Source organism: Solanum dulcamara, chromosome 8 (genome assembly GCF_947179165.1).
Source record: "Solanum dulcamara chromosome 8, daSolDulc1.2, whole genome shotgun sequence".
Classification (NCBI taxonomy): Eukaryota; Viridiplantae; Streptophyta; class Magnoliopsida; order Solanales; family Solanaceae; genus Solanum; species Solanum dulcamara.
In genome coordinates, this window is record NC_077244.1 from 63,614,405 (window position 1) to 63,632,535 (window position 18,131).

Consider the following 18,131-nt stretch of genomic DNA (forward strand, 5'->3'; position numbering starts at 1 on the left):
GATATCCTTTTCCTAGTTCCTAATGAAGTGTCAATGTCTCAATTTTCTGTTCCCCTCATCCAATGTTAAAAAAAAAAGCAAGTGGAGCACCAAATCCAGTGAGATGGACAAAAGAAGGAACATTAGGTGTTTCTTCTGTTTCTGTTTTTTGTAAAGAACAATCATTATTAAGGTCCCAATATTTGCACATTTGAAATTGTATTGTTATTTACTAATATGATAATTCCGAACTATTTGAAGATAAAAAAAAAATGAGACTTTCATATTATTCACTCGAGGAAGAGTCTTTAATGTAGTGACAAATATGGTTGCTCTTAACGAGACCAACCCCATTTGAGCTGTGTCTTTTTCAAAGTGGAACTAACATTTTCATTTTAAAAAATCGACAGGTTATGTGCAAGCTAACAGACTCTTCAGAACCGTTGTCACGTTTGTGTTGGATTCTTAAAAAATGCATTATCTTACGAAAATCTAACACATACTAACTTTTTTGAAGAGTCCGAGCAATATAGTGTGTAACTTCATAGGAGTACTATTATATTAACTTCATAGACTTCATACATCAAAGAAATCCTGTATCATTCTGATGTACATTACTCAGAAATAAAAAGGTGATCAATTGATCATCTCTTCTCATTTGGGACGGATTCACCATTATAGTTACAGATTCAGTAAAATTCAATAAATTTGACTCAAATTATATATTTATATTAATAAAGTCACTTAATATGTATAAATAATTTATCTAAATTCATAAATTACAAATCTCAGAATCCACCCTACAATTCTCACTGCCATATTTACCAACAATTTTTATACTATTGAACTGGTGATCAGAAAAAGCAACCAACTAGTGTTAATGATTGCATGCAAGGTCTTTAATTACTTGACACTGCACTAACATGAGTCTCTTCTACAAAGTAGTACTACTACTCACGGGCTATTTACTACTCTTACTCCTTATTGCCAACAGTTACATACACTACTATTGTCAAATCTCTTTATAATAATGTTGAGTATCTCGATATTTTTTTATAACTATAACAGAGTTTTGTTATAAAAAAATATATAATATAACATAATATGAATAATTAATTAATTTCACAAAAAAATTAATTAATATAATGATGTATTATTATAAAAGATGATTATCAAAAAAGGTGTGATACATAATTAAATGTAGAAACTCCTCTCACATGTCAATCTTATATAAATGCATTTGACATACAAAAAAAAAAAGAAATATTTGAATTTTGTGGGTGGGGACCCAAGAAAACATGAAATGTCATTCCCAAAGTAAGGATGGATAGGACTTTGGTTGCATGGCAATTAACAACACAACACTCAATAGCCAATGGTTCCCTAGAAATCAGTGTATGTTCACGAGAAGCAAGATTACTGTTTCTGAACACTATTTTGTCTCTTTCATTATCTATTCACCCACTTCTCTAAAACAGATTAGTAATTATTTCTTTCACTTTTATTTATCCATTATTTCAAAATTAAATTTTATTTTTATTTTATCACTTTTAACATATTAAGAAAATATAATTATTTTTTTTATAATTTATCTTTAGTATTAATCATTTATTCTCTAAATTATTTTTCAATATATATACTGAATGCTAAATATTACTCACTCTATTCAATATTAACTGAATTTTTTAAAAAGTTTTTTCATAATTCAAAATTCAAGATAAATGGTTGAACTATTTTTCATTCTTGCCCTTCATTTACATTTTCTAAGTGATAAGTACAAGAGCGTCAATTACTTATATTTATGATTTTACTTAGAATTATTTCTATTTTCAAGAATAGTTTGACAATTATTAAAAGGGTAAAAAGTGAAAAGTGATAATTAATTTTTTTTTCTTAATAAGTGTGTATTGCCTCACGAAGTCATTTAATATGGAATAAAAAGAGTAATTAATAGATATAGCCCGATAAATTAGACATATCAATCATTATTTTCTTAATGGTATGTCAAGTCTAAGTGATAAGCAAAAGTAAACGGAGGGAGTAATTTGATTCTAATGCTTCCTTGATTGCTTTGTATGTACTCCGTTCAATCTATTTAACTTGTTGATTTTATTAAAAATAGACGATCTAAAATATTTTTTCCATTCACTTTTATTTGTCTATTGTTCTGAAAATAATAATTATTTTTTTACTTCTTATAGTTAATATAGCAATAAAAGATAATATTGATTTTCTAGTTTACTCTAAACATTAATTAATTATTCCGCATATCATTTTTGAAAACCTAAAATTATACATCAATTAATATGGACATTGTGCTAAAATATTTATATTAATTATCATTATTTCTTAAGGTACATGCAAAGTCCAAATTGTAACGATCCGAACCGTCATTAATTAAGAATAGGAGAATCATAAGGAAAATGTGTCAGCTGGGCCCGCGATAACACTAGAGCGGAATAGTCCCGCCACAGCGGTGCTGCTCCAGCGGGATTCCTTTTGCCAAAGAGAAAGTTCATAGAACAGAACTTAAGTCGCGAATTTTTTATTTTTCCCTCTTTTCCCTAAGTACAAGTTAGAAGTGATGATTATCCCAAAAACTCTCAAAAGGTTGCACTAGACTTGGGAAGGGAGGAGAAAGGAATCGCAGCACTGGAAAGGTTCCAATAGACAGAATTCAGGCCTACCTTGCCCGTCCGACATCTGAAATCTAGGATTGGAGCCACAGTATCTCTCCGTAGCTGCTTGGCGCCCAGGTAAGTTAGGTTTTTCATATCTAAATAGTAAATCTATACCCATTGCTTAATATAAAGGAAATTAGCGAGAGGTTTCATGGTTAGGCCCTCAGACACAGGTTATGAACACGAATATGGGTATCTTTAGTGGTCAAATTTGATGTGACCTGAGTAAGAAAGAACCGTATAATAAATTAAAGGTGAATAGTAGTCTTGTCTTTTTGTATGTTGTTAAATGTACTCATAAATGCCTCAATCGAATGTATATTGGTAGAAAGATGAGAAAGCATGAAGTAAATCATATGGACTGACCATTTAATATAATTGTGTGCAAAGAAACTGTGTATTTGTATATGTATTGTCCATGTATGCTAATTGTACTGTGACCGTGGATTTGTTGTGGTTATTGGGATCTGGTGTCACATTCCGACATATTCTTGGATTGGGTGTCACGTGCCGACACATTCTTGGATTGGATCGAATGTCATGTTTCGAGACGCCATTAGTTGAGTTTGGATCCCATGATAAGGTCAAGTGTGTGTGGATAGTCCCATAAGAGAACCCTTGAGACCTGTCATTTTGTGGAATAGTGAGTTTAATTGTTTAAGGGCTAGAGGATACGACTTTCGTAAATAACCCTACTAATTTGACAGTTGGTACTAGATAAGGACTGGGAGTTGGCTTAGGCTTATTTGGGTGTAAGACCATGAAACCTTATGAGTCCATATTTTGATGTCTGTGATATTCTAGATCTTGGGGCTTAAGAATAGAGGGTGCATTGTTTAGTGGGGAGTTGGTTACTTAGAGTTCGATCAGATAGTAATAGCCGTTATATATTTGGTAAGTGAGGGTCCAAACTGATCATAAGGTGTAATTGTGCGGTGATCGAATTTTATCTAGTGAGAAAGTAGTCGGTCTAGAATGGTTGGTACGATCTTCTTTACTAGCAGGAACAGGTTAGGAACCGAGTGTTGTCATATGGCTTTGTGGAAATGTGAAGCTAGTTGTTGTAGACTTAATGGGGAGGTAGTTTCGTAAGACTTCCCTACGTTATGACAGACGTATCTGGAGTTTATACGTATCTATTGAAATGGACCCGTATCTAATAGGAGAATGAATTACCAACCAAGATCGTGGAAGGAGGTGTTGTGAGCTAGGGATGGTCACTGGTGTAATTCCTTATTGCTTATGTTTCCTTTTGTTATTTCCTATATAGTATGCGGTGGGTATCGGGTTGACCGATAATATCTATCAGTACGTGTTGCTTATACTAATACTACTCTTGTTATGCCATTTGACACGGTTAGTGTTGTTTCTTAGGTGAAGACGAAGTTGATTTCTCCGGCAGCTTCTACCTTTCCTTCATTGTGGTTAAAGCTGTCATTTCTTTTATTTTATGTCATATTTCTATAGAGCTCCTGTTTTAGACTAGTATCCTTGGGGTGTTAGATGATTTTGTATAAGACTTGAGTTTTAAATTAATATGGGTGTTTTTATAACCTTTCTGGCTCATTATTGTATTTTCTTTAACTTTCGTATTGTTAATTCCAATTAGGGGGTTAAGGGTTCTCCTACTTAGGTATTAGAGTAGGTGTCTGCACGGTCCGATAGATTGGATCGTGACACAAATAGACAAGTAAAAGTGAACAAAAGAATAATTGTCATTTTAAAAGATCAAGGTATTATTAATTGTTTGTTTTCGCATTTATCTATAATCATAAATATGAAGAGATATTAGTATAATGCAAAAGAGCGAAGTATTAAATAGAATGGAGTAATAAATAAGGATAATTTAATGAAATTACCCTTCAGATAGTATTTATCTCAAGGGGTGTTTAAAACAAAAAGTTACAAGTAAAATGGCGTGAGGGAGTATTCATATTTTAGTATAATCAACCAATAAAAGTGGATAAAGAATGTAGTAAAGAAGCCTTATAAAAACTTATGAATTTTTTTTAATATGAATCAATAAATAATATGATAATCAAAACTTTTGATTGTACAAATTTTCAAATGAAAGTAAATCCTAGACTCTTCGATTTTCATGAGACATTTATATAACTTTGATGTTTAAATTAAATTTTAATAGTAAACTAAATTAAGTTGACATGTAAAAAAGACCTTTAGTTTTCTAAAATCAATATTGTCATGTGTGTTTGGAAGAAAGGAAATGTGGTAGACGTCTCATATTTAATCGAAAGAAAGAGACAGGAAAATTGGAAGGATTGGGACAAGAGATTATGAAATTAGAGAAAATGAAGAAAAGGACAAAAATGGTAATTTTTGTATGTGCAGAAAATAGTAGAGGCAGCGACTTCAGCGGGAGCAATTATTTGGAACAGCACCAATATATAAGCTCAATTCACGAGGGATCACTTTTTCATATTTCTAAGTCAAGTAAATTAATATAATTACTATTTTCTTCCTTTCAAAATAAATAAATTGCTGACACAACCAAGAAATTTTCAATACTCCTACTTAAAATATCGATTATTATTTGATTGGTTGAATTCAGTAACTTTGATTCTAATTTATAGTTATTTTAGGATCCATTCAAATTAAAATTTTGTTTCGACGCTAAGCTTTAAATTTGTAGTTTTCCTTATAAATATGAAAATCTCATAATTTGTAGAAACTATCAAAATTTATTTAACTCTTACATAGTTTTAACAAATAAGCAAATCCTAATTTGTAAATATAATATCAGAATATCCTAAGATATCGAATTAGTAAAATCACATGTCTTCATATTTCTTTTATAAATTAATATTTGTGATTACATATAATTCATCACGTCTTAATTTATGTGACACTATTTAATTTGATACAAAATTTTAAAAAAAAATAAAAACTTCACATAAACACACGTAGATTTACAATCAAAAACTTAAAATAAGACTCCAAAATTCTATGATCAAACACCTAATATAGAAATTCATTCAAACATGTACATATTAAAAATTTAGAATCAAGTAACTTAAAATGAATAGAATCCCGACTCATAATTAAGCTTTGTTTTTTGGCTTTGCCTCTACTTTTCATGAAAAATATGTATATAAATATATAATTTATTAATTACCCCTATTTATTTGATACTTTTTGAGATTTAAAATTTAAAAGAATCAGTTGTTTAATTTTTAGAGACTACAGCTAGAAATAATTGTCAATTTTAATTTTAATTTTCGAAATTAACATTTTTTTTCTGGGACAATTTGTTTGAAGTAAAATGACCATTAAAAAGGGACGGAGGAAGTAATAAAGTAATTGGTTGCATTTACTATGAAAAATTCTTAAGTTAAATTTCCCTATTAAAGTTGAGCCCAAAAACAAAAAGTAATTATAAAGTTTATCTTTTACGAAATTTTAATTGATATAATCACTGTACAATCAAAATTCTCAGTTATTTATTCAAGCCAATTTCATGAGGTCCTACTTCTGACAACTTTAGCTTAATTATTAATTACTCCCTCGTCCTTTCTAAGTTTTACTGACGAGATGTAAATAACTTCAACAAATACTATTAATTTGATGATTAATATTACAAAATGAGTATTTTAAGGAGTATGTCGAATTCTTAAAATTATAACACATTATTTTACACTTACATACTCTTATTTAAATCTTCTAAAACTAAAAAAAATCGACGACATTTATCAATTACCTCAAGAAAGTGAGTGCATTTAATAATTCTCAAGTATAAAAGTAAGTTGAGCCAAGGATTTATCACCAATCTCGTGAATAAAAATAAGAGTAAAATTTACGTATACTTCACTCTTTTCGACTTTACTTGTGATTATGAAATTAACTGGATTGTTGTTGTTGTAGGTAATAAAAGTAAATTTGGGAAATAATTTTATTGAATTAATTTGTTTTATTGTTGTATTTAGTAAAGGCTGGCATGGCAGCTTCCACACTCAAATGTCTGACTCAATGAATGAACAAGTTAAAACCAAAATCATCAATGACACATAACACCCTGCAACTTGTTGTTTTTCTAATTTACACTATTACCCTTTATCAATTCTTCTATTATTAAAAAATCAAAATCATGATTTTTATTTTCGAAAATTTTCGCATATAACCACTTAAAAATATCTTAATTATGCTTCATAGTTATAATTTGTTAATTTACATTATTTTTGATGAATGGGAGCCTGGTGAAAAGTGAAAATATTTGTTTATCTTATTTTTTTCAAACTCAAAAACTGTAACAAAATTAACATGAATTGATCTGAGATGATTGTCGGTTTTCCATCCTTAACTAGAATTTTTGAATTAAAATTTCAAAAATTAAAAAATTATGTTAAAAGTAACGCTCTTAAAATAAATTCTACAATAAGCAATTTGATTCTTATCAAATTTTAATATAAATATCGAACACCAGGTGAGACAATCGAAAATATATTCGCTAAGATGTAAGGAAAATTTGCGCCTGCCTCTCTATTTTTATTTATTTATTATAAACCTCGGTTGATGAGAAAAGCTCTTTTATATTCTGAAAAATCCTCTATGCTTTGTAATTAGATTAGATTTTCTCTTCCCATTTCAGTTACTATAATCTAGCAGGCGTTTTATAAATATTTGGTTGAAGTTCCAAGAAAAAAGTTGAGTTGGACATGAATATTATTTAGAAAAAAGTTGAAAGCTAAGTAAACACTATTCTCAAATCAGATTTCTCAATATTAATTAAGGTTGAAATAATATATTAGATTATAAAACAAATACTTGCTCCGTTTCACAAAGAATTATATAATTTGACTTGACATGAAATTTAAGAAATAAAGAAAACTTTTCAATCTCTTGGTCCTAAATTAAAGTTACGTCAAATATATTAAAATGCCCTTTAATTTTATAGCTTAAATATATCAGGTAAAAAGTTAAAATTAAACTGTTGTACAAAAAGAATAAATAACCATTCTTTTCTTTTTGAAACAGATTAAAAAGAAAAGTAGTCCACCCACCCAAATATTATATTAATGAAACCAGCAAAAGATTAAATTACAGAACAAAATTATCTTTAGATGTGGTTATGTTGATATTACTAATGTTAATAGTGACAATTACCTAGGCAAAGACAAAAACGAAGCAGCAGAACAGGATTTACGCATATTATGTATGCATAAATGAGGTGCCTATGATATTATAGGTATTAATAAAATGCAATTATAATTTAATTACATTTGCTTAATTTGCAATTGGATCATTAAAGCCTAATGCTATAACCTATAAATTTAAACTCCCAAGAAATGAAACAATTGTAGTTTTCTTTTTAAAAAAAATTGCCTTAATTTTTTTTTTTCCATGTGAGCAATATTTACCAAAAATATGACTGCATTTGTAAAGTGATTTTGTAGGTAAAATGACAATAATTGTATAATTTTTATATTACAAATTAAAGTTAAGTGAATTTCTAATATAATTATCGAAATGAGTGACTATTATATAACAAAATAAAATTTAGTAATTTTCTGCAATAAAAATTATTACTTTTAAGTGGTCTAGAAATCAAACGCCCAAAAAATTTGAAGAACCTTTTCTCATGTAATTCTCTCTATCATACTATTAGCCTGTTTGGATTGATTTATTTTTAAGCAATTTTTAAGTTGAAAACTGCTTATAAGTTAAAAAAATAAATAGGTGCAGGTCAATTTTTTTTTTTTTACTTATAAGCTGTTTTCAACTTATAAACTGCTTAAAATAAGTTCATCCAAATAAACCAACTATTTATTGGGGCTTATTTTAAGCACAAAATGACTTTAAGTTAATCAGACAAACACTCAAAAAAAACTGAAAATAGCTTATAAGCCAATCCAAACGGCCTCTATATCTTTTAGATGATTAATTAAATCTACTTTTTTATTCCTTAATGGTGAGTGACGGATGAAATTCAACATTTGAACATAAAATGTCTGAATTTGAAAAATTGTGATAGTTCATTTGATTTATTAAGTTTAAAGTATATTATGTGCACGTATTTATTTAAGAGAAAGGAGAAAAATATTTTAAACGCTAAATTCATTGACGATTTCTTAAAGTTTGCATCAACTTTTATTTAGACACTTTAATTAGATTTTGTTCATTTTAGACATCTCATGTCATGTTCCGCTATGTTATTTAGACACTTTTTGCTGAGTTGGCAGAGTGCGTGTATTGCACTCATTTTGAGCGCGTGAAAAAACTTTTTTTGTGAAAAAATATTTTGTTTTCCTTTCTTCTTCTTCCATCTTTCTCCTTCCACTTTTCACCACCATTCATCAAATGACCATCAGATTCATTTGGAAAAATCTTGTAAAAGCATAGCAATGCTCTAATTTTGAACAAAATAAAAAAAAAAATTATACTGATTTTAAAATTTCTTAGAAAAATGTAAAAGAATAAAACGCGAATAAACTTCACCGAAAAATTACTATCGATAAGTACTACTCCAAATCAAATCTACAACTCGCCGAAAAAGATGGAGATCCACCATTGTTGGCACTCTCTTTATCTCTTCCTTCCTCTCTTCCACCAAAACACATTTTATCTAAAATTAAAATTATTAACTCTAAAAATAAATGTAAAGTCATTGAAACTCTATTTTTTTCGGTATGGAGGAGTCCCTGTTGATTGAGATGAAATTTCTAGAAAATGATTTTTTTTATTATTGAAATATTTTTTAAAAATAAATTTAAATAGTTTTTCTTTCTTCTTCATATAATTTTTTTTCTGAACCAAACTGACATGTCCTCCTTTTATTAGTCAGCATGCCACGTCACCCGCGAGTGGATTACACATATTTTGTAATTTTATCTGATTTGCAAAAATGTGTCAAAATGACACAACGGGACATGACATGAGGTGTTTAAAATGAACAAAACTTAATTGAGGTTTTTAAGTGAAAGTTGATGCCAATTTTATGGGTCACCAATAGGTTCAACCTATTTTAAAACTATCTAAAATAGGACAATTTTATTTTTGTTATGTTTTTAGTTCAAAAATGCATTCATCGTTAGTCTGCTAACTCAAAAATATTCTCCAACTAATCAAATAGCTCAAAAATATCCTTTCTACTAATGTTAACGTTGCTCCAAAAAAAAAAAAACTGAGTTAATCTTACCTTTAAAGAAAGAATCTGAGCGTAAAGCTAATAAGTTGGGATGAATCCATAAAATGTAATTTTTGCTGCTTTCTTTGTACTTCTTTTTTAAAAAAAACAAATTCTTATCGAGAATCAAATTTAATTTCAATAATCCTCTTTTCCATTTATTGTAAGGGTGGAAATCATTTTCACCTTCAATTTTACTTTTAAAATCGAACTCCCTCATCATGTTTGAACAATAATCAAATTTTCTTTTTTATCCTAGTTAAAATTTTAAAATGCATATTATACCCTTTCATTATCAATTTCTTTTAATTCTTTAGAAATCATGATATTTTCATTTTTTTTATTTAATGTAACAATTTTTTCATAAAAGCATAAATATTATTTTTTGGACCAAAAAGTAAAAGATACTAATTAAGTATATAAGTTGAGGGTGAAAATCACTAACACCCCCAAACTTTGATTTAAAAATCAAACTCCCACCTCAACTTTGAGAAATAATCTTTCTCTCCCTTTTTTCTTAATTGACTTTTTTAAATGTCTATTCTATCATTACATTATCAACTATTATTTTTTTTATACTTCATTTAAAATCATAGTATTTTTATTTTTTTAATCTTTTATTAAAAATTATTGAATGAGTATATAATTTAATATTATTCTATAATGAAACAAATGAGCTAAATAAAAAAATAATGTTATTACTTTTAACGAAGTTATAATGTGACAACCTTATAGGCATACTTTGATATAAGTAATAAAAATATAATTAATAAAAATATAGATATTTCATAATATTCTTCAAAATTATCTATTTATATTGTCAATAAATTTTAAATTATAATTTAAAAAATATTTCATCAATGACAATCGAAACTGTTTATCTACATAGATAATAGAGAATAAGAGATAGGAATAATTACATAAACATACCCTTTTAACTTGACTTATCTACGCCTTTCAACTTTGGGTGCATGAGTAGACATTTAAATTTTTATAAAGTTTAATAAGTAGACACACGCATTCTACATGATAATTCGCGTGAGATACACCCGAACTAATTGTATTATGTTGTACATGTAGAAAACATATATGCTACATGTAGGAAGAGTGCGTCATTTTTTTCAACTTTATACAAGTTTAAATATCTGCTTATGCGCATCCATAAATTGGAGGGCATAGAAGTCAATTTATGCCAAGCTAAAGAGCACGTTAATGTAATATGTCTAAAAGACGAGTGAAACTTAAATATGCATGGACGTAATACACTCATACGTACGTACTTAATGTATGTAATATTAAAATAACAATCATAAAAAAACAACATGAATTTTGCAACAAACTTCTAACTTATAAAGCTAACGGACTTAAATAAAATCTATAAATACAAAAGTTAAAAAATAAAATATTATATATATAATATAAAAAGATGTTATATAGATGGATTTCGGAAACAACCGTTCTACCTCGATAGGAGTCAGGTCTGCGTACACTTTACCCTCATCAGACCTCACGTTTTGGGATTTCACTCGATTGTTGTTGTTGTTGTTGTTGTTATATAGATGGATAATTTATGTAATACTCCATCAATGTCAATCAAAGCTTAGTTTATTTATATAGAAGAGAATCATCTATAATACTTCACTCTCATTCTAAAAATAATTGTTATAATTTACTTGTCCAATTTATGAAATTTAAGAAATTTTTAATATTTTTTTTATTTCTATTCTTAGTATTAAATAACTGCATAAAGTAGTAATAGTCAAATTTAAGATTTCAAAATATTATTAATAATGATTGTTTAGTAAAATACACCTCTAATTTTTTTTAAGGGGTGTCATATATATTAAGAAGAGTTAAATAATATGAAACGCATGGAGTAAAATAGTGGAGAAAAGAATAAATACATGTATACATATATACACACATTTAATGTATATTATATTGAAATATCGATCATAAAAATAATATTAAATTTAGTGATAAATTCTTAAAAATATTATTTTATTTATAATATTAAAGAACTTAATTTTTTTTATAAATATCCATCTTAAAAGGTAAATTATATATGATATAAAAATATATTAAATAGATGTGATATAATAAGGATAAAAGGTATAATGCATAGAATAAAAAAGAAATTTAATTATTGTTTAAAATTGAGGAGGAGTATAATTCTAAAAACAAAATCGTGGGGCGAAAATCTTTTTAACCATTTATTGTAATGATTACGTCTTGAGATTTGATAAAAAAAAAATTAAATACTTGTACTATTTGCTTAACTATTTATGCTGGTTGTTCAAAAGGCTGCAAATTACAATTTTATTATTCCGATTTGAGAACATGGAAAAAGATCTTTGGACAAGTCTAATCAGAATATAGTCAAGATAATCATCATCACAAAAAGAAAATAAAACGAATAAATAAAAAAAAACTTTTGGATTCGTAAATAAGAACAAAACTGTACTTCCTTTTCTTTTTATTTACTTCTTGTATTTTTGAGAAAACTTTTGAAGAAGAAGAAGATTTATTTTTTAAGAAGTAAATTTTTTCATTTATTCTTAAGATCAAATAGAATAAAATGAATTAAGAACATTTAATTTTGATTAACTATTTGGGAAAGAAAGAGCTATGATCTCGTGTTTGATTTAAATTATGATATATAGAGGAATTAGGATTTGTATTAATTGATTTTAATTTTTATGTGTATTTTAATTTTGTATTGGATAGATGCTCACTTACACTTTGTTTGGATGATTGTTCCGTATTGTTTTATAATGTATTATGTTGTGTTATATTGTATCGTATTGTATTGTTTAAATGAATACAATGTTTGAATAAATTGTATTATTTTCCGTCGTTACATAATGTCATACATCCATGATTCGAATGATAAAATTTACAAGAAAAGTAAGATACGATAGAGATTTACCTTGAAAGATAGGGTGAAAGATAAAATATAATTATTAAATAATAAATAAGACAAAATGAGAAGAAAATATTAAAATAACAATGTGAACGCACCAAATCGATCGTTACATAAAATAAGTTTTAAATGATACGATACAATAGAATTTAAGTCACAATCAAAATAAACATTGTATTTAAATAAACAATACAATAATTGCAACTAAAATATAGTAGTAATTGCTACTATATTTGCAATTAATATTTCAGTAATATGAATTGCAATATATTAACATTTAATTAATTAATTAACAATGTAAAAATAATATTAGTCTGGTTGTGATATTCCAACTATATCAGATCAAATCATAATTCCTTTAAATTATAGATCTGACATCAACAAACCTTAACTTGGATCGATTAGTGTCATTACCTCATAATATTTCTAATATTCCCCCCAAAATTCGTGGTTAAATTGCACATATTTTTCAAATTTCGTCTCCGTGAGTCCGATCATATTATTGATTTCAAATTAAAAAAAAGGTATGAAGATTGTGGCATACTAATAACGTGGATATATGCTCACCTACAAGGGGAGAGCTAATTTGAAAGTTCATCTGAACCTCGTTCAATAAAAAAATGTCCTATTTAAATATGACTATAAGTACTTTTTATGTGTATATATAAAGGTTAATCCTTTTCGACTAGTTCGTATGTTTACTTTTTCATATTTTAAATTTTTTTAGTGAAAATTTTGATTCCAATAATAGATTAAATCGACACTCGAATGTAATAAAAAATTAGCAGGGGTTCTAACACCACCATTGGCTAAGTATGAAGAAGATCTCTCGCAATATGTCATATCAGCGCTCGAATTTGGTGCAAAATACGTTAATGATATAAATGGAGCTTACAACCTATTCCAATTCCCAACTTATAGCATGAAATTGTTTTATTTCTAATCAGAGGTTTTAGGTATAAGGTTTGTGTATGACAAAAATTCTATTGGAAGTGTCACTCCCAAGTGAGCCTTGAAGTACGCGATTCAGATTTAATCGAGATTGTACGAGTTTCGGATACAAAAAAAACAAACTTATATTGTGATATTGCATTGCTGTTGTAATTGCATAGTTTTCTCTTTGTAGTATAACTAGATATTTTGGATTAAATTTTAAAATATTATTTTTTCATATCTACTTGACTATAAAATTTAAATCAAATGTAGACAATTCAGTCTTAAAAAAACTTTAAAGTTTTTGGAACTTACATTCTTAATATTATTTTTTTCAAGAACATTTCAAATTTTCAAATTTCATCTTCAAAATATATGAATAAATCTTAATTTTTTTCATTCTTGTAATTATTCAAAATATCCACACAACTGACTTTCCAAATATTTTAAATACACACACAAAAATGAAACGGGCAAGAGAGTGGCAGTACTAATTGGGCCAAGGAAATTTTGTACAAAAGATTCGAGTTCAGGTCCATAAAAGCAAAAGGGTACGAAAAAGAAATCGACCATTTCATCATCAAAACTGTCAGCATCTTCAATATAATAATATAGAGCCATAAAACTAGCTCAGTGATACCCGTGACCCCATTTTTCCCCCTTCCACTAAACACTAGACCTACAATAAATTAACATTAAAATCATCACCAAAGAAAACCCATTTCATTATTCTATTCTTTAAGGCACTTTCTTGTGTTGAATGAAAAAAAGAAAGTTAGATATACATGTCTAGAGGTTGAGTTCAACTTGTATAGAAAAAAATGCCGATGAGTTCAAGTTCATTTATGAGGCAACTGAGTGGTAAAGAAGGGTGGAGATCAACGTCGAGGAGATGGGGTGAAAATTGGAAGCAAATGGAGGCTGGGTTTAACAATATGTGTGGAGGAGGAAATGGGTATAATGGTGGTGGTGGGTTGGTTATGAGGAAGAGAGTAATGGTGGTGGTGGATCAAAGTTCACATACAAAGCATGCTATGATGTGGGCTCTTACACATGTTACTAATAAAGGAGATATACTCACTCTTCTTCACATTGTTCCTCATTATTCTTCTTCTCCATCTTCTTCTCATTGTAGTATTAATAAGGGTTCTTCTTCTGATTCATCTTCTTCCTCTGCTGCTCATCTTGCTAGTTCTCTTGGATCTCTCTGTAAGGCTTGCAAACCTGAAGTAAGTTCAGCCGGCCCTTTTTTTTTTGGGTCCTTCTCATTTTGTGCTCAAATTGCTGCAAATAGTGTTCCTTGAAATGCATCTGTTCTTTGTTTTTCTGTGCATGTATTTTGTTTATGCGGTATTTTTTTATATATGTAAAAGAAAATGTTTCATGTGCACGCTGAAGCATCCGGAGGGCAGTCATTTCTGTGAAAGGATGAAGGTTTTTTCATCGTTTATTTTCCCTTTCCCTTTTTCCGGTGGTTGGCCGGAGCTAGTTATGGTGCAGGGTTCATCCGAACTCCCTTCTTCGAAAAATTACATTATTTTTATATGGTCAAAATTATTTTTATGTATATATCCCTAAATGTTGAATTCATTTTTTTGTGTAATGGAAATCTTTGCCTCGCCACTATTCCTCCTCCACTCCTCTCTCGTGCTCACTGTTCACTGTTCAAATTCCCTCAAGCACTTCTTTTGGCAGAAAATTATTCTGTTTTTATATGGTTAAATGTCTTCAAATTTTTTTCATATATTTATTTTGAATCCCTCCATAAAAATCCTGCCTTGCCGCAATGATTCTTTCCCCCTTCCCTCCCCCCTCCGTGTCTCTCTCGTGCTCACTTTTCAATGCATTTTCTGTTCCTTTCAGATGCACGCAATAATAAAGAGGGGAAATCATTACTAGTGACAGTTTCTTCTTTTCCTTTTCAGAAGGTTTTCAGAATCTTTGTATTTTTTGGGCTCTCAACTAAACAAAATTGCAGTTAGTACTAATAATTTCGTTTACTGGCTTTTGCATCTCTCCACTTTTATTTTTTTCCCTCAACCCAACAAATTCAATTTTTAGCATTATGACCCTGTTGTCTTTTGTTTGAAGGTTGAAGTGGAAGCACTAGTAATACAAGGACCAAAAATGGCAACAGTAATGAGCCAAGTGAAGAAACTGGAGGTGTCTGTGTTAGTCTTGGGTCAGAAAAAACCATCTTCTCTCTTTAGCTGGTAACTATATCATTCCCATTTTCACATTATCCATATTTATTAAATTTCGTGTTCAGTCAAACTACATTATATTAATAATTTTGCAACTCTGGTGCTACTATTACAGTCTGTGTGGGAGGAGCAGTGAAGAGGAATTTGTGGAACAATGCATCAACACATTAGATTGCTTGACAATAGGAGTAAGGAAGCAAAGCAAAGGCATGGGAGGATACCTTATCAGCACTAGATGGCAGAAGAATTTCTGGCTCTTGGCTTAAGTTTTCATTTAGTTTAGAAATTAATGTTACTCACTATAATATGGATAATAATTTGTGTAGAGAGCTATCGGTACTAGTATTCCCTAAAAAAAATTACTCTTCTGGTATGTAATTTTATATATATCGAAGTGCTAACTGATAACTTGTTATTTGTGCTAAATACAATTCTTGTGTTATATATATTTCCCCTATTTCTATCAGCTAATTAACCAATTTTTGTGTACCTTTTTTCATGCTCCTTACTATTTGGATTTAATGCTTGTTCATACTTCAACTAAATGGCATACCTGTTTGGTAAACAAATAATTCCGTATCTCGTGGCTGACTACTTTACACAAAGTGTATGAGATAGTTAAATTGATTTTTTGGGTAAAGGGAAATGAACAATTTTATGGTGTTTTTGGTATGAAGACCCAACACCCGCCTCCAACTTGGACATGAGAGCTGATTCCTGAACTCGACTCTCTATCCCGGCCCCAACCTAGGACGTCTTTCGTCCTCGACCTCAAGACTTGACTCCTAAACCTCGACTTGGAACTCACCTACTCGACTCCATATCCGAGATTTGATCCGACTTGGAGCTTGACCTCGACCTCGACTCTGGGTCAAAGGTCGAGTCTTGAGTCTTCGGGTCGGGTTAGGTTTTGAGTCTGCGTCGACTTTCGAGTCATGGTTTGGGTCCGTTTTCGGGTTAGGGTTAGACCTGGTTCAAGTTGAGGATTGTGTTTGGAGGCTGGGTCGGTCTCAAGTCAGGATTACATCACATGTCTTGGTCTGTGTTAAAGGGTGGAGATTTGGATCTTGTGTCATAGTATTTACTGGCTAAATGCTATTTGGAACAATATTTTCTTTTTATTAACCAAACATCATATAATAAATAAGAAAATCACTTATTTTTCTAAAGAAAATATTTTTTCCGTGAAAACGTCACCCCTAGTGTTCAAAATTCTGGGTAAAACTGGTCGTTGGTTTCCTCTAGAAAAACATTTTTCGTGAAAACAGCACCATAATTAATTCTTTTTCGGAGATTAGAACATTTTAATATTAAGTATTTAACGGCCTTTTATGATAATATGCTGTAGGGTAAGGTTATGGTCATAGCTTCTCTTTTTAACAACTTTTTTTTTTTGCTTATTACAAACCTACTAATAAATCTACTGGTGATCACCATTACATGAATTTATATGTTATCCTATAGCATAACTACTAGGCTACTAATTACTCATAGTTTACTCATTCAGTACTCATAAGCTTCATTGCCCCCTAATTCTTATCTATTTTGTGAATAATTCGTACATTTAAAAGTCATTCTTCTCTGTAGTGGTTAATGAACATAGCGTTGTTTGAAGATAAAACACCTTCAAAGACATAGTTTGTCTGTGGCAAGAGTGGGAATATTGCTCATTTTGGTATACGGGCTAGTCAAGTTTGAATCAAGTCAAAATCGTTAGACGTAAATCTTAAAAAGTAGCCCAAGAAGCTTTAGGCCCAGAACAAACATCCAGAAGTTGAGGTCGAGTGATCCTCAACAAAATTTAAGCAAAGCATAAACCATTTTGCAAATTTTGTTTTCTTTTACAATAAATCCCTGATCAAGGGTGGGGTGGGGTGGGGGAATAGCAGCAATATCTGTCAGACTAATTGGAGAGGTATTATATCTATGCAAATACATGATTGCATACACATTTAAGACAGACAGTAAGATCCTTGTCAAGGAACAAAAAGGAACCACAGGCAGACTCATGAAGAGAAGGCAAAATGGTTGCAGAACCAGATCTTCACTATTTCCAATGGCACATCTTGATACAAAGATGAATACAGTAAAAAGCTGCAGGCAAAATAAGAACCCGAATACTAGCTAATTTGGAGTGGGGATGAAAGGTAAATAAAAGATTTGAAATCGGAAGTATCTAAATGGACATTAGACAAAAGCGAATGAAACATTTTTGTGTAATTCTCTTCTATAGGCAAAATAAAAACCAAATCTAGCCAATTCGGAACAGGGGA

General features: G+C 29.5%; 1 protein-coding gene across 1 annotated transcript; it reads left to right on the plus strand.

The window, feature by feature from the left end:
• Positions 1-14,246: 14,246 nt before the first annotated feature.
• Positions 14,247-16,304, plus strand: LOC129901642 (uncharacterized). The gene is made up of 3 exons (XM_055976890.1): positions 14,247-14,883; positions 15,746-15,867; positions 15,974-16,304. Exons 1-3 carry the CDS (start codon positions 14,476-14,478, stop codon positions 16,122-16,124), a joined length of 681 nt encoding a protein of 226 aa, XP_055832865.1. The 5' UTR covers positions 14,247-14,475; the 3' UTR covers positions 16,125-16,304.
• Positions 16,305-18,131: the final 1,827 nt, after the last annotated feature.